Raw genomic sequence first — 26,910 nt, forward strand, 5'->3', positions numbered from 1 at the left:
GGGCCTCAGGTGTTCCCTGGAGGGAGGCGTCCGGAGGCCCCGGGAAAGTTGGGACCTGGGTTTGAAATCAGACCTGGTTTGATCTCAGCACAGCCACTGCGAACAGTTCCCCGTGCACCTGAGCCGCGTGTTTGAGCTTTCCACACCTCAGTGTCATCGTGTGGAAATAGGCGGCAGTCCACCCACTGTGTTGGTTTAAAAATTAAATAAGATGGCACCTGTCAGTCTAGAGCACATAATCAGTATTCCATCAATGTTAGCTTCTCTTTCCAACGGCTGTTTGTTGAAGTGGCCATCTAACGACTTCCCTTCAGGGCAGGGGCTACCTTTTCTATCTTCATAGTTGTAGCCCTTCATCCAGCGTCTGGCAGCAGTGGACACAAAATGAATTTGTTTAAGGAACACACGGACACTGTCAAGTGTTGGGTTGAGAAAGCAGTGAGGTCATTTTTGGTAGCACATTTCCAGGGACGCGTGTCGCGGCACTTGACCTCACTGTGGTCCAGAAACGTGGCCACGGAGGACACGCGGCCAGTGGCTGTGCTCACACATCAAGGCCGTATTTTCTTCCCAGCTGTGGGCCTGGGCCAAGCTCTGCACTCCCTCTCAGCCTCACTTTCCTCACATGCTCAGTGAGGGAAATGATAGCACCTACCTTCCAGGGGAGGACTGAATGAGAGCATCTATAATAATCTATAATAATAAAAGCATAATATGCTAATTAGACTGGACATCCTTTTGGACAACTTTCCGGATGAAGCTGGGGCTATGAGGGAAGCCTGGGTCCCCAGTGCCAGAGTCCCAGGTGCCAGAGGGAAGCCGGTGCCGGCAGCGGGGTAAGGAAGGCCTGTTCTGCATGAATTTCGTGCACCAGGTCTCTAGTGTATATATAAAAGGCTAATATGCAAAGTGTCCCTTCGGGAGTTCAACCAGGAGACCAGGAGTTTTATCGCTCGCTATGACATGCACTGACCACCAGGGGACAGTGTGGAGAGAAGGAAGGCCCTGGCCGGCAGCTGGAAGGCCCCAATTGGCCCTGGTCGCCGGCCAGGCCTAGGGACCTTACCTGTGCAGGAATTAGTTTATATTTAAAATGTTTAGTACAGTGCCACCCTTCTCAGCACATGTTTAGCTAATACATCACATGTGCGCACAGGTACATGTTAGCTAATACATCACGTATGCACAGGTACAGACAGTGACAGTAGTCTGTTTGGTCAGGTGCTTTCCTCTGACCCACCCAAGCTGTGAGTCAGCCACTCATGTAGCTTTGGGCTGAAACATTGCAGAAGGACTAACAAGTGTCTGTGTTTAGGGGCTTTGGGCTGGCTGTAGCGGTTTAGTGAGGAAGGAGGTGGGAATTAGAAGAGGAAAAGCTTAGTCTCTGCAACATGAAATGACGCCTCATCTTCCCCTGTTCCTCCCAGGCCCTTTGGTGGGGCTGAGGGGCTGTTCCCTCTCTGGAATTTAAATCCCACCTGCCAGCTGTTGCTGCAGAGATTAACCACTGGGCCTCCCTCCCTCATCCTGAGACCCACTGCCCTCAGGTGTCTGGACAAGAACAGGCAGGTCAGAGTTCTTGTCACACGAGGCTTGTGCTACCCCATGAGCTGAACGAGTCTTTGAACCTCTCTGTGGCCTCCTTTTGCTCATCTGTGATGTGCTGCCTGCCTCATGGGCTGTGGGGAGGAACCGTCGGTGACTGAACGTTGTGAGAAGCGTCTCAGGCAGGGCTGCCCGCCGCCCTGAGGGAGCTCAGTCCGCCAGCACGGCCCTGCCCCTGGCCCCGTGTCCTGCAGAAGCTGCTGCCACACCAGGGCACTTCCAGGGCTACCAGCCAGCAAGGCCTCTGGCTCCAGTGTCTCTCTGACCCCCACAGAGCCCCACAGCCTCTTATGCCATGGACACCTTTGCCCCTAAACCACAGGGCATTCCTCCTCAGGACAGACTCTGCCTTCCAGGCTGCCTGTTCCCGTGGTTTCCCATAGGACCTGTAACCTACAAACAGAACCTTCTGGGCTGACAGGAGTCAGAGATGACACCTCGGCCTCGAAACTGAACTGGGCTGCTGGCTGGAGCACTGCCTCGGAAGCTCCGGTGCCCCCGGAGGGAAAGTGTGCGAGCCACGCAGGAGGTAGATGGCTGGAGAGGAGACCGGCTTAAAAATGCAAATCATGGCCAGATTCATTGAGCACCAGTTATAGGCAGGGGCTGTGCGAGTGTTAGTATAACACTCTGGACCTCATTTAATATGATTTGGGGATCACTTTGTCCCCACTTTGCTGTGTGTCTTTGGGCAAAACAGAGGCAGCTTCTGATCCTTTGTTAGGGAATAATAATAGTTCGTCATGCACGTCATCATGAGCCTTGGAAATGGGGAATGAAGACCCCAAGGAAGTGCAAGTAACTTGGGCTCTGAGGATCCTCGAGGAAAAGGGGAGCCTGGCTAGCCTCACCCAGTGCGGAGGACTTAGACACCCAGCTCAGGGCTGGCTTTGCTCTCCTTGGACTCCTCCCCTCAGCAGCTGAGAGCCCCGGTGACGCCCCACTTTCCTCCTGACCAAAGCGGCTCCCACCTGCCTCCCCAGACAGGGGCTCCTGCCTTCCGGGAAGTGCCTGGTGTGGCCGCAGCCTCTGCAGACGGCTCCCCGTGGCCACCCTGGCCGCTCGCCCCTTCTCCCTTTTCCCGTGGGATTGCCTTGTCTGGAAAGCTTTTTCTCTCCCCAAATCCCAAACACTCCTCAGGACCTTCCCAAGTGGCTGCCGATCATTTTAGCAGAGAAGAGATCTGGGTCTTCTGAAGCCAGTCTTGAAATGCGTCCATTAGCATGGAATTGGAGACATTTATTCTAGGAAAACGGCAGAGATGATAGATAGTCGCAAAGGCCTATGCTATTTTTAAGTATGTGCTGAGCTCTCAAATACACTAATGCTGCCGTGAGCCGCATCTGCCTGCAAGGGGCAGCGACTGTTACCCACTTAGGAGACTTGGAAAAGGAATGTTAGGGCAACTAATTAGTCACAGTCCGTCCACCAGGAAGAGTTTACTCCCCAGAACGTGCTCCTGTCACACTGCACCCTCCACTTGTGCCTCTGCAGCAGCTCCCTGACCCCAGGGAGGGGGTCCTGCCTATACCCGGGGAGGGGTCCTGCCTATACCCGGGGAGGGGTCCTGCCTATACCCGGGGAGGGGTCCTGCCTATACCCCGGGGAGACTTACTCAGAGGCTAGGAGGGACATGCTCACTGCTTCCCCACCTCGGTCTAATGGCTGGTTCCCAACTACAGCCGAGGCCAGAGCTCCAGCACCTTTTCAGCAAGAACAAAACAAGGGCTCTCCTATGGGCGCGGGCCCTGCCACAGGAAAACACGGGGACCTAAGCAGCGTCCCCTGTGGACCCCTTCCCCAGGAAAGCTGCCGACCAGCTCTTTGTGGGTTGGGAGAGAGTCTTGTTGGCGGGAGAGGAAAAGGGCGGCATGGCAGGTTGAAGTTTTCCAACTGGAGTCCTTAAGCCCCCAAATAGCTCCCAATTCCCCCCATTCTCTGATTAGTTTTATTTAAAACAACAACAGAAAACTGTAGCATTTTCATTGCCATTGGCTGGCCCTGGTGGAAGCGTCCCTCGCCCAGCTGGCTTGCTGCTCCGTTGGCTCTTAGCTGTACAGGCTGCAGCCTTGAAAACATCGGCCGTTAGCCCACTGGCTGAGAGGGTCCCCGGCCAGGAGCCTGACTCTGAACCTGGGTCTCTGTGATCAATCCACCTTCCTCCATTGGGTTCATTTCCTCGGAAGGAGCGGGCCGTTCTGGGCTAGTTTATTGACAGGGCCCCCCACTACTTTCCTTCAGCTTCCTAGGGAGGTGGCCTGAGGGGCTGGGGCCCCGGAGATGAATTTGTTAAGCTGAGCTGCCCAGGCTCTTTGCAAGCCTATCTCACTGGCCTTGGCGACAAAAAGTAGCTGAAATTCCTTGTGTTAAAGTGACATAATAAATTATGTTGTTAAATAGGGAAAGCGAGACCAACTCTGGCAGGTATGGAGAAGGTAGCATGAGCCTGGGCACAGGCAGAAGGAGGTGGACACATGGAGGGACTTGAGAAGTCGAGATGTTGCTGAGGCCCCTCTTCTGAAGGCCTGCGAAAACAAGAAACAGTCTTCGGTACAACCGAGGAGGAAGCACTATCTTGTCTGGGGATATGGAGGGATAAACAGGGAGGTCTCAACTTTCTTGGCAGTCACAGAATCAGTTTCTTTATCACGTATGGTTGCTTCTGAGGACCTCAAAACACTTTATACATGTCACACCTTTCTTTCTCACCAGTGTCCTTGTGTGCCACTCATCACCTCCTCTTTTAAGATGAAGAAGCTAAAGCACCAAATTGGGAAATGACTTCCTTCAGGGAAGAGGCACCTGCAAACCAGTGCCCATGTTCTCGCTCCTTTAAGGACCCACTAGGCAGCAATGTTTGGCCTTGATTTTCCTTAAGCCAGGAAGGCTTAGCTGAAGGACCACGTGTGCCATCCTTTGCTTGTGTGCCTCTTAGCTGCTCCTCAAATGCTCTCCACATTCGTTTGGCCTCTGATCATCAATTAAAAGTGGGACTAACACTGTATGGATCTTATGGCCCCTGTGGATGAGAGGGTAACCACATCAGAAACTGAAGTCTCAATCAGTAGGCAGTGATGCATGAGAGGAGGTGCAGGCTGTTAACCAGGGGTCAGATTGGTAGCTCTGTAAGCATCTCCGGCCCCTGGCCAGTGGACTGCATGGATACATGTCTGTGCTTTATTTTGTGTCCATCCTCAGACCCCCATCGTGATGGGGGAGCTCTGCACATGGGGTTCTGCCTGCTGCTGAGAAGCCCCATTCCAATCTGAAAGGCACCGCTGGGGTCTGGGCAGAGCTCTATGATTACACCCAGAGAAAGTGTTGGGGCCACTTCTCCCTGGTTTCCAGAGAAGAGGGAGGTGGGAGGCCATTGGCTGAGATGCTTCCCAGGCTCAGTGAGAGGCTGTGGGCTCAGTGCTTCAACTACTCAGCAGACTCCTTTCACTGAGTCAGACTTCAGCCACAGCTTCGGAACCAGCCCCTGGGTTGGGACAGCCATCATAAAACGCGCACAGAGGTGTGGGACAGCCGAGTGCCAGGCAGGCAGAGCCACCAGGTCCAGAGACTCCCAACAGTACGGCTTCACGTTTGTCATGAGGGTTTAAGTCTGTAGGTGCCTGGTATGTGGAAGGTCTTTAGTCATTACTGACTTTCTTATTCTTATATTAAAGGCCCAGTTCATGAATTTATGCATGGGTGGGGTTCCTCGGCCTGGCTGGTGAATGGGGCGTTCGGGCCGCGTGAAATTGTCCTGGTGGGGAGGGGGAGCTGCGGGAGGTTGGCCAGTGCAGGGGAGGGGCCACAGGAGGTTGGCTATGGGAGCGCACTGACCACCAGGGGGGCAGTTCCTGCACTGAGCATCTGCCCCTTGGTGGTCAGTACGCATCATAGCGATTGGTAGACGGGTTGTTCGGTTGTTTGGCCACTTAGGCTTTATATATAGATTTCTCCAACTAGAGAAGTAAGTAGATGCCCAGTCACCACCTTGCCCTCTGTCCTCAGGGCAGCTGTCAGCCTCTGGAAGATTGTTAAGCTGCCTATTGTCCTATGAAGGTAGCACTGGGCAGGGGATTCTTCATAGAGCACAATAGAGGCCTCTGATACTTCTACCTAAAACCATATTACCAAATAGCGTCTGTTATTTAAATACACCCGAAATGAATTCCTCCTTGTTGCTTTGTGGCACAAGCGACAACCAGGAAAAATAGGAGTTATATTCTCCCTATGTTTGCCCATCCCCCAGCCTAGAGCAGATCTAGGGAAAAGGATGAGCTATGTGAATAACTGGGTCATCTTTTAATTGAATTCACAGTATTAGATGTGGAAAATTTAACAACTAATATCCTACAGGGTAAGAACATTTAAAAAAATCCTACAGCTAGCATTAAATGTTTCTAAATTTGAGATTTCCTTAGATACATGAAGGACATTTAATATTTAATTTTGGTTGCCTAGGAAGCTTCATCCACTTGGAGGGTTACACTTACCCCATTATCTACTCTTTTCCTACCAGTAAGTCCTTGGTCCCTGAGCCCCAGTGCACAGAGCAATGAGGCCCTGAGGCCATGAGTACATGTCTACCAGCAATCCAAAGCTAAGGACAGAACAACAAGTAATTGGAAAGCTTAACAAATCAGGTTTCTAATGCATTAAAACAACGTCTTGCTAGTTTGAGGGGATATGCTTCCATTTCTATGAGTATACATGCTTCCTAATTTTTTTGCTTCAGGTTTCAGGTTTGAGTTTTATTAGTTCAATAAAATAGGGATTGACCCGTCACCTGAAGGCAGTTGAGAGATGTGTCCTGCTTCCTGGAGAACCTGGGCTCTGGGTTAGCCTGTCCACTGGAGCAAGGTGGCTTGAGTATTTACTGACCTCAGTTTTGAGTGAGTTGGGATCTGAAGGGACTCCTTAGACAGGATGCAGGTGCTCAATGGGTAGTCTAAAGAAATGTCTGGCTTACAAACAGAGAGACAAGGAATCAAAGTGAAGTAGCCAAAAACTCGAAGAACGTAGTACCCAGCTAGACCGGTGTCTGTTAATGATATCTGGTCTGGCAGTGAGCCCAGACCCCAGCTTCTCCAGGGAACAATAACTGAGCTCAGCAGCCATTACTACCCCAACCCCAACCCAAACGTGTCTCTCCTCTTACATTCTCACTCATGGGTGTCCCCACCATCCACACATACATTCAAGCTATAGTTCTCATCAGTCTCCAGGAGTCACCCATTCAATAACCCAGACATCCTTCCCAACATCCCCTCGTCATTATACTTCAGCCTCTCAACACGCCCTTTCTAAGTAGTCACCAGCGTGGCGACAGTCTCCCTAACTCCATCCCTCATGTGCAGTTCTGATCGCCTCTTCACTTACCATTCTTATTGTTCCCACTCCATAAGCTAATCAGGGCCAAGCCCTCTAAACTGGCCCACATACCTTCCTTCTTGAGCTGTCCTCTGCCTACCTGTTCAGCTTCATCTCTACTCTCTTCCAGCTTTTCCATCTTTGTTCCAGCAGCATGACTCTAATTCCCCTGCTCACGTGCATTCGCTCTTGCCATGCTCTCCACTTCAGACCTCCTCTCCCTCCCCTCTTCTTCCAGCCGGCTCTTACTCTGCTTTTAAGATCTCCATCAAGCATCATTTCTTCCAGGACAGAGTCCCAAACTGTCTCAGTTCACAGCATCCTTAGTGTCTCAATCATTTTTACATAGAGCCTGTAGGCCAACGTAAATGCCTAATAATTCATTTAGTAGTTAGATCCAAAGAACTTAATAAGTATTTGTCTCCTAGCAATGTAAGGGCCGTGTGAAAAATAACACACATAATTGAAAGAAAAATAGTATTTTTATTTCATTCTTAAATAACCACAGCTATCTACTAATAGGATGTGTGTTTGCTGGGCACTGCACAGTGGCTCAAACCTTAGGATCAGTTTGGACGCCGCCGCTCTCATGTACTGTTCCTCCCCAGTTTTCATTGGGCACTTGCTTCTTATTACAACCGTTTCCAAAATCCCAGTTCACAACGATAGGAAGTCAAGAGGAATGCAACACAACCTAACTGGAACTGTGGCTGCCGAGCTAGTAGCTTGTGGGATGTCCACCAGATGACGCGTATTGCTGTTTCCCTCGAGAATGTAGACTGTCCCCCAGCACCTCTGGGTTTGCTGAGGCCTCCTGACCGAGAGGAGCTCATGTTCAGTTGTGAGCTCAGCCGCAGCTCCCCCGCCCCTCGGCGCTCAGCCACAGCAGCGCCATCAGGCAGTGAGGAGGCTGTTACGCCTGTGTCTTCCTCCCACTGTGACTTCTGCAGGGCAGGCACCAGTGGGTCCCTGCCAATAAATAGTGCCCCATTAGCACACAATGACACAGGAATAAACGCAGATTCTCGCACTGAAACCCTACTTTTGCTCCCCCCTGCATGGGGCAAGGGCCGCTCTTTCCTCCTCCATGTGTTCCCAGTGGCAGCACAGAGCCTGGCACACGCTGCTGGTCAGATGAGAGGAAGTGAAGGGTCAGAGCCACAGTGGACCCCACAGACCAGTGAGGCTGCAGAGGAAACCAGCCTGGGGACCATTAAGTAGGAAATTCCAGTCCAGCTCTAACCTGTGGTTCTGCTGGGCCTGGAAGTGGGGCCAGCCTGCATCTACTGCAAGCATGTCAAACTCGAAGGCTACACGGGTGCAAAAAACAAAAGCTTCCATTTTCATAGAAACGTAGGTTTATTTTGATAGAGACATGCTGAATACAAAGGGCTGAAATAAATGAGTAATCCTTAACATAAAATAATAGAACATTTTAATAAAAGTTAATATTTTTCTTGAAAATTAACTTACCAGACACTGAAAAACTGCACAAATTAATAAGTGTAAAGCAAATAAACCTTTTTCTCTTGTTCTCCAAAAGAGAAATATTTCCTGTTGTGCACACCAAACAAGTCAGTCCAAGACTAATGACGTGGCCATCGGCTGCTAAAATGTTCACTGCTAGTATTAGTGGAGAGAAATGGTGCGCCTGCACATAAGGCACGTAAGGGAAATGAATGCAACACGATTATATAATCAGTAATTAGCAAATGTTGTAGCTCGTTATTAATAATTATATATAACAGGGTATTATAAAAATTAAGTTACAAAATTTTTATTGAAATGTTTCTTACATCCCGTTATATTGGCTGGGCCGCGGAAATATTTGTTGTGGGCCGCATGTGGGCCGGGCCGCAAGTTGACATGCTTGATCTACTGGATCAGGTGTGAATCAGAAAGCTCTATCCAGTACATTTCTTACTGTCATTTGGTTTCCTCTTAAGAGTTCCCTGGGAGGAGAAGGAAAAATAGAGATTGGAAAGAAGGGAAGGAGGGAGAAAAGAGAGAAGAAAGAAAAGAAGGAAGGGAGAGGGAAGAAGTGCTCCTCGGTTGTGTGCCGAGTGACAGGGTCATGAGGCGTCTCCACCTGGTGGTGGGGGGAGCTGTGGCCCTGGAGCCAGACCAACCTGGAACCCAAAATGTGACAGAGCTGAGGGCAACCCCAGGCCTCGCTGAGGAGGCCTGGCCGTGGGCACTGCGGCGAGGCCTGAGGATTCGCATCATTTTTTCACATTCTGCTGAGAATAAACCTTCAGCATAACGGGGAGATTAGGCAGGACCAGGACCAGGAGGCAAGTTTCTGTTCTCACCTGAGAACATCCGCAGTTCATGGGCCTCACTGATTCCGACTGCCGAGGTCCCACCTAAACAATCGTTGCTGTGATTCTTGGGCTGGCCTCCTCCCCTTTGGGTTTAAGGGGCTACTCCTCTGTTATCTGCTCAAGATCTCCGCTGCCTCTGCCAACTCTGAGTCACTCTATAGGTAGCAGCCATTCAAGCTCAACCGGATGTTTGGGGTTCACCCTGCACACCCCACCGCCCATGGCATCAGACCGGCGGGAGCTCTATTGCACCGTCTTTGGTCAGTGAGGCGGAGACGGGATGTGTTCTGCTGCTGCCCATGCTCAGTCTGTTCTGTCGACAGAGTTCTGGGAACAGAATGAACGCAGCGCCTCCAGCAGGAGCTCTGCCCAGGCCTCCTTGGAAACCAGTTTACGCCTCCTGCATAGAGAATCTCACACCTGTTTCAGATCACTAACTACTTACCAGAAACTTCCAAAGAAAACCAAAACAGCTTTGTAGCACATACTGCCAGGAAATTCCTTCTGATGACTAAGGTGAGCCCTTTGTGCTATTGCTAAAGCTTGTTTTAACTTGGTAACATTTGCTAGAGAAGGTGTATCAGATACAATAACTTTCCATAAAACACTTTTTAATTTTATTTTCCAACTAGGGCCCAGTGCATGAATTCATGCACCTTGAAAGGAATGTGGGCCGAGAGGCTGCGGTGGGCACAGGGGCGGGTCTCAGCCCCTCCTCTGAGCCCCCACCTGGCCCCTCCTGCCACAGCCCCCTGTCCCTGTCTGCCCAAACCCTGCTCCCGCGGCTGCCACTCCCACTTGCTGACAGCATGGAATGATTAGGGCTGGCACCAGCAGCGGGTGTGAGTGGGGCCTGTGCCGACAGCAGGTGTGCATAGCGGCTGCTGCTCTGATCGCCCCTCAGGAGCAGGGGGAGGTGGAGAAGCCTTCAGGGGTGATCGGGACCAGCAGCCGCCCTGCGCACCCGTAGACAGCACCGAGTGATTGGGACCGGTGCCAGGCACCAGCAGCAGGTGCAAGCAGTGACTCTGGCATCGGCTGCAGGTGCAAGTGGGGCTGGTGCCGGCAGCGGGTGTGAGAAGCGGTTGCCAGTCCCGATCACCTCTCAGGAGCAGGGGGAGGTGGAGAAGCTCTGAGGGGCGATTGGGGCCAGCAGCCACTGCTTGCACCCGCTGATGGTGCTGAGTGATCGGGGCTGGCAACAGGTGTGAGCAGCAACTTGAGTGCCAGCAGCAAGTGTGAGCAGGGCGAGCGCCAGCAAGGAGGTGTGAGCACTGGGCAGGACCATGGTGCGTGGGAGCAAAGAATTTTCAGTAACCACCAGAGGCTCATTCCAATGACAGCAACAGGCGCCCTGCCTTGATCTGGTGCTCCCGCTCACCTGCTCCACCATCCCGCCACAGCTGACGCCCTCCATGCTCCACATGTGGCCCCTGGTGGTCAGTGCACATCATAATGACCAGTTGTTTGGTTGTTCTGCTGTTCGGTCTATTTGCATATTAGGGTTTTATATATATAGATTACAATGGACATTCAACATTATTTTATACTAAAGGCCCGGTGCACGAAATTCATGCATGGGGGGGGAGTGGGTCCCCTCAGCCCAGCCTGCACCCTCTCCAATCTGGGTCCCCTCGGGGATGTCTGACTGCTAGTTTAGGCCTGCAGATCAGGCCTAAACCGGCAGTCAGATATTCCTCTCACAATCTGGGAACGATGGCTCCTAACTGCTCACCTGCCTGCCTGCCTGATCGCCCCTAACTGCCTCTGCCTGCCAGCCTGATTGCCCCCAACTTCCCACCCTGCCGGCCTGGTCGTCCCACACAGCCTGCTGTTTAGTCGTTTGGTCATCCCTCACTAATCCCCTGCCGGCCTTGTCACCCCACACAGCCTGCTGTTCGGTCGTCTGTCTGGTTGTTTTGGTTGTGATGGCCCCTGGCTTTTTATATATTAGGCTTACTTTCAGGTGTACAGCAGAGTGGTTAGGCAATTATTCAACTTACAAGGTGGTCCCCCAATAACTCAAGTACCGCTGTCATATACATAGTTATCACAATATTACTACTCTATTCCCTACATTGGAATGTACATCTCTATGATCGTTCTGTCACTACCAGTTTGTACTTCTTAATCGCTTCTCCTATCACCCAGCACCTCTGGCAACCATCAGTTTGTTCTCTGTATTTACTAGTTAGTTTGTTTTATGTTGTTTATTCTGTTCTTTAGATTCCACTTAATGAAATCATATGGTACTTGTCTTTCTCGGGCTGACTTATTTCACTTAGCATAATACCCTCTAGGTCCATCTATGTTACCACAAATGATAAGGTTTCATTTTTTATGACCATGTAGTATTCCATTGTGTGTGTGTGTATATATATATATATATATATATATATATATATATATATATATATACTAGTAGCCCGTTTGCACGAAGATTCGTGCAATAGACCTTCATTCACCTGGCTGCCTGCACCAGTTTTCTGCCGGCACCAGGGACCCAGGCCTTGGCTGTGGCCACCGCCTTCTGCCTTTTTCAGGGTCGGGGCTTGGCCCCGGGCGGTGGCCTTGGGCTAGGCGGCACCCAACATCCTTGCTAAGGATCGCAGGAGCCTACCCCCAGTGGTTTCCTGCGATCCCTGCAGGCTGCCCACTGGTGCCCAAGGCCGGGAAAGCCCCCGCCCCAGGCTTTCCTGGCCTTGGGCTCGCCGCACCCAGCGTCCCTGCTACCGATCACAGGAGCCGACCCCCAGTGGTTTCCTGCGATCGGTGCAGGCTCCCCGCTGGTGCCCAAGGCCCGGAAAGCCTCGGCCCCTGGGACCCCCGGGAGGGGCCGGGCCACGCCCCCCAGGTGGCCGATCGACCCCCGGACCCCCGGGAGGGGCGGGAGGGGCAGGACCACGCCCTCCCAGGTGGACGATCAACCCCGGGACCCCCGGGAGGGGCGGGAGGGGCCGGGCCACGCCCCCCAGGTGGCCGATCGACCCCCGGACCCCCGGGAGGGGCGGGAGGGGCAGGGCCACGCCCTCCCAGGTGGACGATCAACCCCGGGAGGGGCGGGAGGGGCCCGGACACGCCCCCCTAGGTGGCCGATCGCCCCAGGCACCCCGGGGAGTGGCGGCATGGGCCCGGCCACGCCCCCCCGGGGTGCCGATGGGCCCGGCCACATCCCCCGGAGTGCCGATCGCCCCAGGCACCCCGGGGAGCGGCGGCATGGGCCCGGCCACGCCCCCCCCCGGGGTGCCGATGGGCCCGGCCACGCCCCCTGAGGTGCCGATCGCCCCAGGCACCCCGGGTGTGGCGGCATGGGCCCGGCCATGCCCCCCCGGGGTGCCGATAGCCCCAGGCACCCCCAGGAGCGGCGGCATGGGCCCGGCCACTTGGCACCGCCATCTTGAACTTCTCAAGGGTGGATATGCCACCCGGAGTCCCGCCCCCAGCCTCCTGCCGGCCCAATCATGGGCATAGCAGAGGTGCGGTCAATTTGCATGTTTCTCTATTATAAGGTAAGATATATATATATATATATATATATATATATATATATATATATATATATATAAAATGTCTTTATCCAGTCATCTGTTGATATACACTTAAGTTACTTCCATATCTTGGTTATTGTAAATAACACTGCAATGAGTATAGGGCACATATATTTTTTCAAATTAATGTTTTGTATATATACCCAGTCATAAAGCACTTCCATGTTTTATGTTTTAGGGACCTCCATACTATCTTCCACAGTGGCTGCACCAGTCTGTATACACACCCAACAGTGCTTGAGGGATCCCATTTCCCCACATCTCACCAACACTTGTTTGTTGATTTATTGATGATAGTCATCTGGCAGGTGTGAAGTGATACCTCAACAGGGTCTTAATTTGCATCTCTTGGTGATTAGTGACTTAGAGCGTTTTTTCATATGTCTACTGGCCATCTTATGTCCTCTTTGGAGAAGTGTCTATTTAGGTCTTCTTCCATATTTTAATTGGATTTTCAGGAGGGGGTGTTAAGTTCTATATGAATCTTGGTTATTGATCCCTTATCTGATGTATCACTGGCAGATATCTTATTTTATTCACTAGGTTGTTTTTTCATTTCATTGAGGGTTTCCTTTGCTGTGCAAAAACTTTTTAGTTTGATGTAGTCCCATTAGTTCACTTTTTTTTTTTTTGTTTCCCTCACTCTAAGAGATATTTCAGAAAAAAATATTGCTAAGAAAAATGTCAGAGTTTATTACTTATGTTTTCTTCTAAGGGTTTTATGGTTTGGGGTCTTTTAAGTCTTTAATCCATATTGAGTTTATTCTTGTATATCGTCTAAGAAGGTGGTCTAGTTTCATTTTTTGCATGTATCTGTTCGATTTTCCTAACACTGTTTAATGAATAGATTGTCTTTAACCCCATTATATATTCTTGCCTTTTCTTTGGTCAGATCTTAATTGTCCATGTAGGTGTGTATTTCTTTCTGCCTCTCTCTTCTGTTCCATTGATGTGTCTGTTTTTATGCCCATACCACACTATTCTGATTACTAGGGCTTGTAGTATAGTTTGGTATCAGGTAGTGTGATCCCTCCAACTTTGTTCTTCTTTCTTGAGATTGCTATGGCTATTTAGGGTCTTTGTGGTTCCATATAAATTTTTGGATTTTTTTTGTTCTACTGTGAAAAATGCTATTGGTAGTTTTACAGAAATTGCATTAAATCTGTACATTGCTTTGGGTGGTATAGATATTTTAATGATGTTAATTCTTCCTATCCATAAACACAGTATATGCTTCAATTTACTTGTATCTTCTTCAGTTTCTTTCTTTAGTGTCTTACAGTTTTCTGAGTGCAGGTCTTTTACCTTCTTGGTTACATTTATTCCTAGGTTGTTGTGGATGTTTTTTGAGGCAATTGAAAATGGGATGTTTTCTTAGTATCTATTAATAGTTCATCATCGGTGTATAAAATACAACCAATTTATGAATATTTATTTTGTATCCCACTAATTAATAACTTCATTTACCAGTTCTATTGTTTTTTTGGTGGAATCTTTAGGGTTGTCTATACAAAGTATCATGTCATCTGCAAATAATGACAGTTTTACTTCTTCCTTTCCAATTTGGATGCTTTTTATTTGTTTCTTATCTGATTGCTATGGCTAGTACTTGTAATACTGAGTTTAATATGAGTGGTGAAAGTGGACATTCCTGTCTTGTTACCAATCTTAAGGAAACCACTTCAAGCATTTCCCTGTTGAGTATAATGTAGTTGTAGGTTTGTCATATATGGCCTTTGTTATGTTAGGTATGTTTCCTCTGTTCCCACTTTGCTGAGAGTCTTTGTTATAAATGGGTGCTGGATTTTCTGCATCTATTGATATGATCATATGATTTTTATTCTTTCTTTTGTTTATGTGGTATATCAAGTTAATTAATGTGCAGATATTGTACCAACCTTTCACCCAGGAATAAATCCACTTGATCATGGTATGTGATCTTTTTATTGTATTGCTGAATTCAGTTTGCTAATATTTTGTTGATAATTTTCTACGTTTGTAATGTCTTTGTCATGTTTTGTAATCAGAATAATGCTGGCCTCATAAATGAGCCTAAAACAAGCCTGGAGGCTTCGCTCCTCTTGAGTTTCTTTGAGTAGTTTCAGAAGGAGAGGTGTTATTCCCATAAGCCTTTTCAAACTTGTCTTCTTCACAAAGAAGAATTTGGATTTCTATAAATTTTTATCAGAGTCTTATCACCCAAACTCTTCATTATCTGTCTCAATTATACTTTTGAAGCCCCTCCAAAAAATTTTTTAATATATTTTATTGTTTTTTTGTGTTGTTTTTTTTTACAGAGAGGAAGAGAGAGGGATAGAGAGTTAGAAACATCAATGAGAGAGAAACATCGATCAGCTGCCTCTTGCACACCCACTACTGGGGATGTGCCTGAAACCAAGGTACATGCCCTTGACCGGAATCGAACCTGGGACCTTTCAGTCCGCAGGCCGACGCTCTATCCGCTGAGCCAAACCGGTTTCGGCCAAAATTTGTTTTTTGAGTCACGGAGATCATGACTTAATTAGACCTTTAATTTTCAGATTATTCTCCTAGTGCTTAAAAAAAAAAGAAATTTCAGTAGGGTATATTTCACCAGGGGAAGGGCATAGAAAAAAACACTGGATCTTTTATATAAATAGTACATTGTACCACAAACGAGTTTCTTTTCTCAATTGTTTTTGAAACAATAGGTGTTTTTTATTAATTTAATCCCTAGTAGATTCTAACTTCTAAAAAACTATGATTTGCATTCTTCTGTGGGTATATGGCTGCTGGATCCGAAAAAAAGGCAAGAGGTGTGTTCTCTGATGGCCCAGTAAACAGTAAAGGAAACGGGGCTGGCAACAGGCCAGCACAAAGCACCTTACTCAGGTGTGGGCTTGGGGGTGGGGGAGGGGGTAATTTGTTTTCCAGTCTTTTCCTCAGTGGCTTCTGTCCTGAGAAATTCTGAGGGGCCCCGAGCACTGGCCCTGCTACTTCCTAACTTCATTTACTGAAAGGAGGCGTGTCTGCTATAAGCTGTTCTACTTAGCTGTGCCCGTTTCTTCACCCTGTTCACTTGGTATCTGTGCTCAGGTTTTCACTTCCCTTGCCTTTGGGCTGTGGAGCAGAGCAGGAGCCTGGCCTGCACTTGGCACCACCTCCGCCAGGCTGCCTTCAGCAAGTCGCCGTCCTTCCTCCCCCAGCTCCCCTGTGTGGAGGGAAGCACTCGGGTCTCAGGCGGCCTGTGAGGGCCCTTTCACGCGGATCTTCCGTGGTTCTCACGGCACCAGGTCTTCCCATTGCTCCACAGAGGGGCCACGAAGAGGAAAGAGGAGCTGGGCTCAGCAGCCAGTTGGGAGAAGGAGACATTCCGCCCCTCGCCCCTCTCCCAAGGACCCGGAGTCAGTGTCCGGTAAAGGGTGGGAGTGAGTGTGCACGGGCCCTCTCCCATGGGTCAGGCACCATTCAAGCACTTGACGAAAGAGTCGATGCACTAGGTGTCCTTCGCTACCACAGCCCCATGCAACCCCCATCCCTACCCGGAGGGGTCCATCGGCATCCTTCAGGTCTCACTTCAGGTCTCACCTCTTCCCGGAAGCCTCCCCTGACCCTCTGACCGTTTGGCCTGGGCTAGGTCTCCCTGTCCTATGTTATGGTTCCCCTACTTCCCTTTGCTGCCCCGACCGCAGATGTAATTAAATAACTATCTGTACAGATGAATGTTTTCACGCCTGCTCAGCTGAAATCTCCATGATGGCAGGAAGCATATAAGTGTTGTTTCGCTGTATTCCTAGAACTTAGCACAGTGCTGATGAGATAACAGCAGTTCACTAAGGATTTCTTGAATGGGCGTCGTAAGCATGAGTGCACGAATGGGTAGGTGAATAGCAGAGCTGGGCACAAACCCAGAACTCTCAGCTCTTAGAGACCAGACTGAAACTTCAGAAGCACCTACTGTGCTGTGTGCTGGCGCACAAGGGCCTCGCTCCACAGCCATCCTTGTCTCTCCAGCAGTGGGAGGGTCAGCAGCGCTGCTCTGGACACTGGACCCAGAAGGTGTCTGTGAACTGGTTGGAGACCACGGATCCTCCTGCGCCTGGTGGTGGTGGCTGGAGGTGGGCGGGAGGAGGCATTGAATTAAGCCAAATCCAATGTCCTTGGTGGGCATTTGGCCCACTTTCTCGTACACTCTGCCAAGGGCTGTGAATTAGCAACAACATTCTGTTAGGGATCCAGGGCAGTCAGAGTGAGTGCGCGAGAATGAAGGAGGCAAAAGCAAGACATGACAACCTGCAGGGAAGCAGAACTAAAACTCCAGTGTGGAGCCTGCTGACAGAGCCCACCCGGCTCAGGTGCCTGCAGGCCCGTGCTGTGTCCCAGCGCCTGGCTGTGGCCTTGGGGAGCCTGCTGCCGAGTCTGCCCACCTCAGAGGCTTAGTCCCTCACTTCACACTCACCTCCTGCCACCGCCATGAGCAGCTGATAGGAGGCTAAAAATACTAACAATAGAAATTTGATTTCTTCTTCTAGACAAAAAGCTTTGGCGTCCACCGGAGGAAGAAGTGTGCAAGCCGCATGTGACTGGTTGGTATAAAGTAACTAAATTGATAAAATGACACTTGATCAACTCTAAATAGATGTGGATGAGCAAGGTTGTGTGGCCTCTTTAATGAACCTGGGGGGTGGGGCGAGGAAGACCCTGACTGGACCATTCAGCCAGTTGCCTCCTCACGCTGCCCCAGGGTGTGCTTCGCCTTAGCAGTGGTTAAAGACGGCCAAGTGTTTCTGAGAGAGCCCCTATCCAATAGCTGCCCGCCCTCCAGCCACTGACAGATATAAGGAAACTGTGTGGATGCTGCCCAAGTCAATTTAGGAAAAACCCTACCCGCCTTTCAGGACGTCACTGCCCAGGGCAGAGCCGAGGGGCGGCTCCCAAGCGTCCCTTGTCTTTGGGGCACCAGGTTTAATCATGGACTGAGCTGAAGGAGCCCCGTGGAACGGCCCTGGCTTAGGAAAGGGCTGGGGTTTACCTGAGAATGGCTCCTGGAGAGGCGTCAGGTTTCTGAGGGGGCCGTGGCCAAGGCACCTGCAGGCACCGCGGTGGCTGAGGTCGGCTGTGAAGTGTGAGCTGCGAGGGGTAGCTCCTCAAGCACAGAGGGAAAGCCCTTCCCACGCAGCCGAGTGTCTGAGCGACCCCCCAGCCATTCTCCAGCCAGGCTGCCCGCTCTCCCACAGGCTGTTCTCCCACGTGGGCGACCCCTTCCTGGACGACCCGCTGCCCCGGGAATACGTGCTGTACCTGCGCCCCACGGGTCCCTTAGCCCAGAAGCTCTCCGACTTCTGGCAGCAGTCGAAGCAGATCTGCGGAAAGAACAAGGCGCACAACATCTTCCCCCACATCACCCTCTGCCAGTTCTTCATGGTGAGCGGCACCCCCATGGGGACGTGGTGCCCAGACCCCAGCCGCCTGGCGGGACCTGGGAGTCACAGGTGTAAGAGCTGTGATCCAGTTCTAGGTCATTGGGAGTGTGCAGTTCCCCTCCTCACAGACGGGATGCGTGTGTGTGTGCGTGTGTTCGTGCGTGTGTGTGTGTGTGTGTGTGTGTGGTGGCCTCAGCCTCAGCCTGGGCGGAGGGTGCCGAGGACCGCCGAGCCAAGCTCCCCTAGCCCCTGCGTGCAGCGCGCCGCTTCCCTTCCAGTGCGAGGACAGCAAGGCGGACGCTCTGGGGGAGGCCCTGCAGGCCACCGTCAGCCGCTGGAAGGGCAAGTTCTCGGTGCCGCTGCCCCTGGAGCTCTACACCTCCTCCAACTTCATCGGGCTCTTCGTGGAGGAGGGCAGCGCCGACGTCCTCAAGAAGTTTGCCGCTGACTTTGCCGCGGAGGCTGCATCCAAAACCGGTGAGCCAGAGTGGGGGGACGGGTGCTGTGTCCAGCGGGTGGGGTTGGGAGGTGGCCTGCAGGAAGGGGCCGAGCAGGACGGGGAGCACAGCCCCTCCCTCCCCGGAGCACACCTCTGTGCTGCTCTGCTAACTCCGGAGAGAATGCCAGGGGCTACTCGAGCGGGAGGAAAACAGACACCTGCTTCCCATTGAGCACCTGAGTTAGGACCCTCCCTCCCTCCCTCCCACCCTCCCACGCAGGCGCCCACCTGGGCCGGGCACTCCAGGCCAGGGCAGCAGAGCACAGAGGAGAGTGGAACCTTTCAGAATCAAGTAACAGTCATCTCCACCGAGCCACACACTTCGACCTAGGAAACCATTAGACGCCCCTAAGCCTCAAAAGCCGCCCACTAGTCCCTCTCCAACAGCTCTTCTGCTCTCTCGGTGGCAGCTCTTAGCTTAAGCTGCTGCGATTTCCCACCAAAGAAGTTAGCTTAAAGGGATGCTCAGGATGCATGGTGAAGGCGACAGGCATTGGGGGGCGGGGGGGCGGGGTTCCTCCTCTCTGACCACAGGTGCAGACGAGCTCCCCGAGCTCCAGGACAGACGGACAGTGAGGTGAGGCAGAGTCAGTGCCAGGGGCTCCGTGGGAAGCTGCGGTGTCTCCATGAACAGGACAGTCAGACGTGGCTCCTCCTGGCGGAGCCGGGTGCCTGGCTGAACACAGGAGCTAGCAGAGCCCAGAAGAGAGGCCATCCCTGGAGGGTGGCTCACCCGCTTAGCAGGAAGGAGCTCACAGGGCCATGTCGATCTTAGACGAAGGGGTCCCTGCAGGGCAGGCGCCCAAGCCCCAGCCCCAGCAGAGAGGGCCATGGAGGCCACCCGTCCGCCCTCCAGCCCTCGCGGAGGGCTGAGCGCAGGGCCAGAGGGACCAAGCTGCCTGCGCCACCTCATGTGGAGGCAGGACAGGGCCACCTGGGGTCGAGGCGGTGTCCTCCCAGCCCGGCTGGGACTGTGCGGGCACCTCTTCACCGGAAAAGCCCGAGCAGGGCTAGGCCGGGAGTGTGCGGAGGGCCAGCCCCCGAGCCGCTCGGGCTCCCCCGGGTCCAGCCTGGAAGGTCCCTTCCCCAGCCCCCTGCTCCCGGACGAGTGTCCACTTCTGGACTTGGGGTGCCTGTCATGTCACAGGGCCTGAACATTCCAGAGAAATGGCCAGTAGAGAGGACAGTGGTGTCCTGTGTGCATCCTCCTTTCTTAGGGAAACGGCTCCTGTTCACCCTCAGCACCACGAATACCACCACAGAAACCGAACTCATGTTGTAGCCGCGAAACCCAGGTGCCTCTCACAGGAGCAAAGCGGGGCTCACCCGGGCCTGGGCTGCTTTCCTGGCGGGAGGAAGAGACAGCCCTTCCTCTCTAAGAGGCCCTTCCCCCCGCCACCGCCCCCCTCCCCCTGCCATCGCCCCCCTCCCCCCGCCACCGCCCCCCTCACCCCTCCCCCCCACTCCTGGGGACACAGAATCGGTTTCTGGGCCCTCTCGCCGCCCCCTGCTGCTGGTTTGCAGAACTGTGTACCCTGCTGTGTAGCTGGCCCAGCTCCTTGCAACCTAGAAGCCAGCCATCAGGCTTCGCCTTGGTGTTCTGGAATTTGGGGGACCCCCAGATTCCTTCAGCAGGTAGATTTAGTGTTGCCCTCCACAGGGAGATCCATTCATGTGTCTTTGTTCATTTGACAAGGACTGACACTGGCATGTGCTGAGCACTGGGATCCAGTGTGAACAGACACAGAGCCCTGGCCTTCCAGGCTCACACCAGAGAGAAGCAATGCAGTGTCACAGAGAAAGCGCTCAGAACCCAAGGACCCAGCCCCCGCTGCATCTCTGTGTGGTCTGAGTGAGCCTCTTAGTTTCTCAAATCCCTAAACCAGCAGTCTCCAGCCTTTCGGACCTCACGGACCACCAGTGGCCACCGTTACCCTAAACCTCTCTGGCTGCAGCTTCTTCAGAGTCTGGCATGGACAGGAGCTGTGCTCCCCATTGAGAGAGACACAGACAAGGAATCAGAGCGGGCCCTGGAGGCGGCATCTGGCTTTGCTTGTTTCTGGGGTGTCTTAGAGGAGCCGTCTGCCTGCGTTAAGCCGGGGGTTCCAACCAGGGCACGTTTGCCCCAGGGGACGGCTAGCAATGTCTGAGTCATTTCCGGTGGTCACACGCTGGGCGCTGCTGTGGCCTCCAGGAGGGCAGCACCCAAACAGAGTCCTTTCACCCAAATGCTGTTGAGAATCCCTGTTTTAAACTTAGAAAATATTTGTTTTTCTTCATTTCTCCATCAGAGCCACCCAGAAGCTAAGAGACTTGATTTCACCCAAACAAAGGCAGCGTAGCTTTGAGAGTCGCTTGATGACTTTGTTCTATTTCACATGAATGAGTCATCCCTCTAGGGCTGGGTTTCCTCCTCTGAGTGGTGGGCTGCTCCTGCCGGGGTTGTGGTGAGGGGAGCAACCGGAAAGATTGCCTCCCGGCCTGCCCACGGCTCCACAGACTGTGCTCGTCACCCCTCAGGCGGCGGTCCGGTCTGTGCCCCCCGCTGCGCAGGGAGGGAGGTGCGGCTGTCTGTCAGCGGCCCTCCGCTGTGCCCTGGGAAGCAGGACTCTGGGTTCCCCCTCAGCCCCACCTTGCTGGCAGCGCCAAGGCTAACAGCACCTGGCTCCTTCCTTTTCTAGAAGTGCACGTGGAACCTCATAAGAAGCAGCTGCACGTCACCCTGGCTTACCACTTCCAAGCCAGCCACCTGCCCACCCTGGAGAAGCTAGCCCAGAGCATCGATGTCAAACTAGGGTGCGACTGGCTGGCAGCCATATTCTCCCGGGACATCCGATTTGCTAACCATGAGGTAATGTTTCCTGTGGCTCCTGACAGGAGCAGCGGGGAAGGGAGCAGGCAAAGCCAGGAGCCTTGCTGCTCGCTGGGGCAGGGGTCAGGGACCAGGGGGCAGGGGGAGGTAGACCACCTGGGAGTCACCGTTTGAGGGAATCCGCACTGTGCTCAGGCCTGGCCAGGCCGTCTCTGAAGAGTAACACTGTCCTTATCCCTGAAGGAGAAGCTGAGTCACAGAGGTTAGGGGCTGGTCTGAAGCGGAATAATTTAGGGCAAGAGCTGAAACCAGAATTCAGGGATTTTGACAGTGAAGATGGGCAATCCATCCAAAAACAGATCACATGGTGAAACAGTAGCCATCCAGTTTAACTACATTTATTAATAGCACTTACATTTGTTTCCTATTTTTTTTTAACAGCAGAAGAACTGACTTTTTAAAGTTTATATAGTCTTTTAACATTTCTTTTAGATTTTGTAAAATATGAAAAATTGTTAGAACCTCAGGGTCTAGACCAGACAAGCTCATCATCGATTTGGAGTGTTGGGAACAGCGACCCAGACACAGGGCCCCGGCAGGGGCGCGGGGCGGGAGCGCCAGGACGCAGCTCCCGGCAGCCCAGGCTTTGGCATTTTCCAAGGGCACCTCCAGTCAGCTCTGTCCTCAGTCGCCTGCCTGACCCACATTGGGCTCGGTTGGCACTTAGGGAAAAGACGCTCAAATGAATTATTTTTAAAAATAACATGGCCTCTTTGTCTCTTATTGTTAAAGCTCATTTGTCCTGTCCCTGCTGAGGGGCTCCCCTCTGAGGCCATGGCACCCGCTGAGCCCCCTGCACGTGTTCACGCAGAACCCGGGGCCGCCTGGTGGGAGGGAGGCCGGGCCTCACTGCCCTCTCTTCTCCAGACCTTGCAGGTGATCTACCCCTACACCCCCCAGAATGACGACGAGCTGGAGCTGGTTCCGGGGGACTTCATCTTCATGTCTCCCGTGGAGCAGGCCAGCACCAGCGAGGGCTGGGTCTACGGCACCTCCCTGACCACCGGCGGTTCGGGGCTCCTGCCCGAGAACTACATCACCAAGGCCGACGAATGCAGCACCTGGGTGTTCCACAGGTGAGCTGGCCGAGGCCTGTGCCCGCAGACTTCCAGGGGCGGTGGGGTCTGGGCTCGACGCTGGACACGCAGGGCAGCAGTTCCTGCCCTGGGAAGAAAGCCTGTCGCTCCAGGCTCCCAGGGAAGAGCTGACGTGGGGATGGGAGAGCTGAGCAATGGGTAGCTCTTCCTGCCCCGTCCAATGTAACTGTCGGTCTGAGTTCCAGATTGGAGACGAAACTGAGGCTGCTGGGGTCCCCCTCTGATGGCCGAAGTGTGGGTCCTGAGTTTCCATGGTTCCAGGTTTATGTCCGCTGTGTCCTGGGTCATTGCTGGGATGGCCCGACGCCCCAGCGCAGCGGCAAGGCAGTTCCCGAGACACCGCCAGGCCAGCAGTGACAGAGTTTGCAAGTGTCAGGAGACAAACACGCCCTCATTTAGTAGGTGGCTCTGAGCCAGTGCTCAGACTTGGCACGTGAGTGTCTGAATGACAGTGTGTGTTCAAGGAAATAGGCAACTAACTGCAGATCCTGGAGACACACGTGGTCCCTGGTCATCTTTGGGAGTGGCCTGTGGCTAGCTTTGTGTCCCAGTAAGTAAAATAGAAATGAAGGCGCCTTCTCTTTCTCACTCGGAGGAGCTCCGAGCCTGCCCTCCCTGGACACGCAGGGGTCCCACCAGTGTGTGTGTGAGGTCTGTCCTCCTGGCTGAGCTGGAAGCTCTGGGCACAGCGGTGCGGGCCCAGCATCGTATGGTCACCACAGAAGAGCAGCAGACGGCGGCTTCAGTGCGTGTTTTTCCTGGTGGGAGAAAAGGAAAGAGTCGCTGCCCTGGTTGGCAGCACACACCCGAGTGGGGAGAGAACATCTTCCCTGATCCCCGGGACCCAGCAGCTCCCTCTTCCTTCCAGTCCCCCTACGCGACCCCACGAACACCCAGCATTTGGTGGCTCAGATCAGAAGGTCGGAGCTGCCTCATGTTCCCTAAATATTTGCTTTTTCAGAAATGTTTCTGAAGATAAAAATAAATAAATTAGGTTTCCAAAGTTGCCCTTTTAGCCTGAGAAAGCAAGTGAAGCATAACACTCATGAATAAACTGAGGGCTAAGGCTCCGTCTGAGGATGCACCGCCCTTAGATCGCGTTCCTAAAAGCAGGCTCGCATGCGAGGAGCAGACATGGAAGCCTGCTAGGTCTCCGTGCCCAGCCCACTCTTGCCCAGATTAGAGCTCAGGGTGAAATGAGTGCTGTCCGGCCTGGTCCAGGGAGGTCTGCGTCGTCATCTTCTGTTTTGAGCGATGACTTGTGTGCTGTTCTCCTGAGACCACGCCAGCCCTGCTGATGTGGAAACACTAACGTGAGGGATAGGGCATCGCAATGGAGAGTTTGAGTCTTTATTCCAACGGTCCTCCTGACTCTCCCGTTTACTAGCTGTGCGACCTTGCCAGGCTGCATTACCCTCGGAGTCTCTGTTTGCTGATCCACAAAGTGAATGATAATAAACTGTAGTCAGCTGGGGGAGAGGAGAGGCTGTGAGGGAAGGCCTAGCTTTGCCGGGATCAGGGCGCCTGCCTAGCAGCACTGAACTGAAGTCGTCATTAGCTTTATGATTTTCTCTTCTTTCTAACCTGTGTTTTCTCATCCTCTCTATATGCTCAGCAAGTCAATTGTCTCTTCTCCAAAACTGATCCTGTAAGAGAAGTCTGCTTACCCCAGAGGTGGGAATGGCTCAGGGAGGCAGACTTCTCTCACCGCCAGGCTCAGCGGTACGGAGTCTGGCCTGGCTGGCCTGGGGGGCCCTTGGGGAGGAGATTCAAGCAACAAGTGGAACCTGGGGCCTGGGGCCCTTCACGACACTTCCTCCCTATCTGAGAGCGTCCCGGGAACACTGTCCTCCCCCTTTCTCAGAGCATCTCGCCTGGTTGAGTGTCCCTCGACAGCTGTCAGTGGTGCGGCCCATTGTGTCCTCTGAATTGTGGTGGCTGGTTGGTCCTGGGCTTATCCTCAGGCCTGGCACTTGGGAAGAGGCGCTGGGTGTGAGCTCTGCGCCCCTCCCTGCTCTCAGCAGAAAGCACTGCCTGTGGTCTTGCTGGAACTGTCAGTCCCACTGCTCCAGGGAGCCCGGGCCTCATCCCAGAGAGGAAGGGCGGGGGGGGGGGGGGGCACGCTCCTGGAACTGCCTGTGGCAGGGCTCTCAGACCTCATAGCAGCGAAGGAAGCAGTGACGGGGCAGGCAAGCAGGGCAGGCGGTTCCACCCAGCATGTGGGGCCTCAGGCTTGAGAATCGGAGAGTGGGACTGGATTTTCTTTGACTCTGAGATGCTGGGAGGTCTCAGTTTAAAACAAAAGAGAATAACCGGTCTATTAGACTGTGTGAACCGCACAAGATTTCCTTGGTCTACAGTTGCTTAAATGTTACCAAAATAGGTTTCATTTGGCCACACATCACACTTACTGAGGCATCTTTGTTAAACTGGGTTCCTGGACCCACCCCACACTGTGAGTCCTGGTCTATGCGGAGTGGCCTGGCATGCGTGTGTTAAACCTCCCCTGGTGATTAGGATGTGTGCAAGGGCTGAAACACCAGTCTTCAGGTGTGAGCTTGGGTGATCTTTGTGTATAAAGAGGGGGAGTCTATTTACAGTTATAGAAAGGGCGCTTTGGAGAATGAAAAGGGTGCTAAAATTATTAAAATCAGACAGGTTTTTTTGTTTTGTTTTGTTTAATCCTTACCCAAGGATATTTTTCCATTGGTTTCTAGAGAGAGTGAAAAGGAGGGGGAGAGACAGAGAGAGAGAAACATCAATATGAGAGAGACACATCAACTGGTTGCCTCATGCAGGCTCCCCAACCAGGGCCAGGAATTGAGCCTGCAGCCTAGGTAACACGCCCTTGACTAGAATCTAACCCGGGACCCTTCAGTCCACAGGCCGATGCTCTATCCACTGAGCCAAACCGCCCATGCCCATACAATGTTTAGAAAGAATGTTTACTAACAACCAGTTAGCTTTATTATATTGGTAACTATAAGAAGTTTATTTAAGTTAAAATTATAAGAATAATACTGTGTTAAAAATAAACAATCCAGAGTGGATGTTAAACTGCACAGATTGCTGGGTCAGTAGATAAAAACCAGACTGTGCAGGGCTGACTGGGACCTGTGGCTGCCCTCGTTCTAAAGAAGCGAGAAATCTAAAACTTTAATGTTCTCCCTTGATACTGCCCAGGGATGCTGACGAAGATGGTCACCGGATTTGCCTAACAGCCATGCTTAAATCTGAGTGTTTATTAAATAAGGCTTTTTGGAGGTCTTACTAATCCAGTAATTTCAACCTGGCGTGAGTTGCTGCCTCCGTTTAGCAAGGCCTCTTTGGGCTCCTGCAGTTCTGGTGTCACCCCCGAAGGGGAGCTCTAGGCTCGAAGCCCAGCATCTGGTCGGCAATGCCCTGTGGGTAATGGTCTTGTTGGAGGTGTTTCTGAGAGGAAGGAGGGGCTTGGGCACAGGGAGGTAGAAGGGAGGGGGGGTAGGAAAGGGGGAAGTGGCCATGAGGTTTTTTCAACTATGAGGAGCCACAGGCAAAGTGGTGGAGTCAGTGGAAATGCTCCCTGGAATGTGTGGGTTGGATGAAAATCACTGCAGAAAAGATGAAAGACAACAGGAGTTGTTTATTTCTTTTGAGCCTGAAAAACAGGTGGAAACAATGGGACAAAATTGACACTTCATTATTCTTTGTGACTTCAGTGTTGACCATGCCTATGGCATCTTAGCACAGAATGCAGGCCTGTTCTTGCCCAGGGGTGAATTCTTCTATTCTAAACAGAGATGCCATCTGCCCAGAATTGATTAACAGCTGACTTCAGCATAAAGCAAGATGCGCATCCCAGGAAGGGGGCACCCCGCTGAGTTTTCCCAACCCGGGACTGTCCCAGAGCATTTGCTGCCAGTCCCCACACTCCAGGAGTCCGCGGCTGAAGGGCTGAGGACTCCCAGCTGATGCAGTGAACTTCTTCCTTTCTTCCTCTGCAGTTCTTACTCCATCTTAAATGCATCATTTTCCAACGCGCTCCCATTTGGTGACGGCATATTGGACAGGCGGTCGTATGAGGACCAGGGCCTGGGGGAGATGGCGCCCCTCACCATCGTCTGCCAGCCCTCGCAGGTGAGGCTGCCACCAGGGCACACCCTCAGAGGCACTCCAGGTTCCCTGAGCACCTGTTACTAAGGATGAGGCCACTAACATAC

At 52.4% G+C, this 26,910-nt stretch overlaps 1 protein-coding gene across 1 annotated transcript in view; it reads left to right on the forward strand.

Annotated features, from left to right (window-relative positions):
* UBASH3B (ubiquitin associated and SH3 domain containing B) overlaps window positions 1-26,910 on the forward strand; it is a 164,188-nt gene that overhangs the window by 92,223 nt on the left and 45,055 nt on the right. The window contains exons 2-7 of the mRNA XM_079762336.1: window positions 17,353-17,406; window positions 18,058-18,244; window positions 18,522-18,720; window positions 21,424-21,593; window positions 22,482-22,690; window positions 26,695-26,827. Coding sequence (XP_079618462.1) covers window positions 17,353-17,406; window positions 18,058-18,244; window positions 18,522-18,720; window positions 21,424-21,593; window positions 22,482-22,690; window positions 26,695-26,827 — 952 coding nt within the window. The remainder of the gene's footprint in view (window positions 1-17,352; window positions 17,407-18,057; window positions 18,245-18,521; window positions 18,721-21,423; window positions 21,594-22,481; window positions 22,691-26,694; window positions 26,828-26,910) is intronic.

This window comes from Cnephaeus nilssonii (genome assembly GCF_951640355.1).
Source record: "Cnephaeus nilssonii genome assembly, chromosome: 22".
Lineage (NCBI taxonomy): Eukaryota > Metazoa > Chordata > Mammalia > Chiroptera > Vespertilionidae > Cnephaeus > Cnephaeus nilssonii.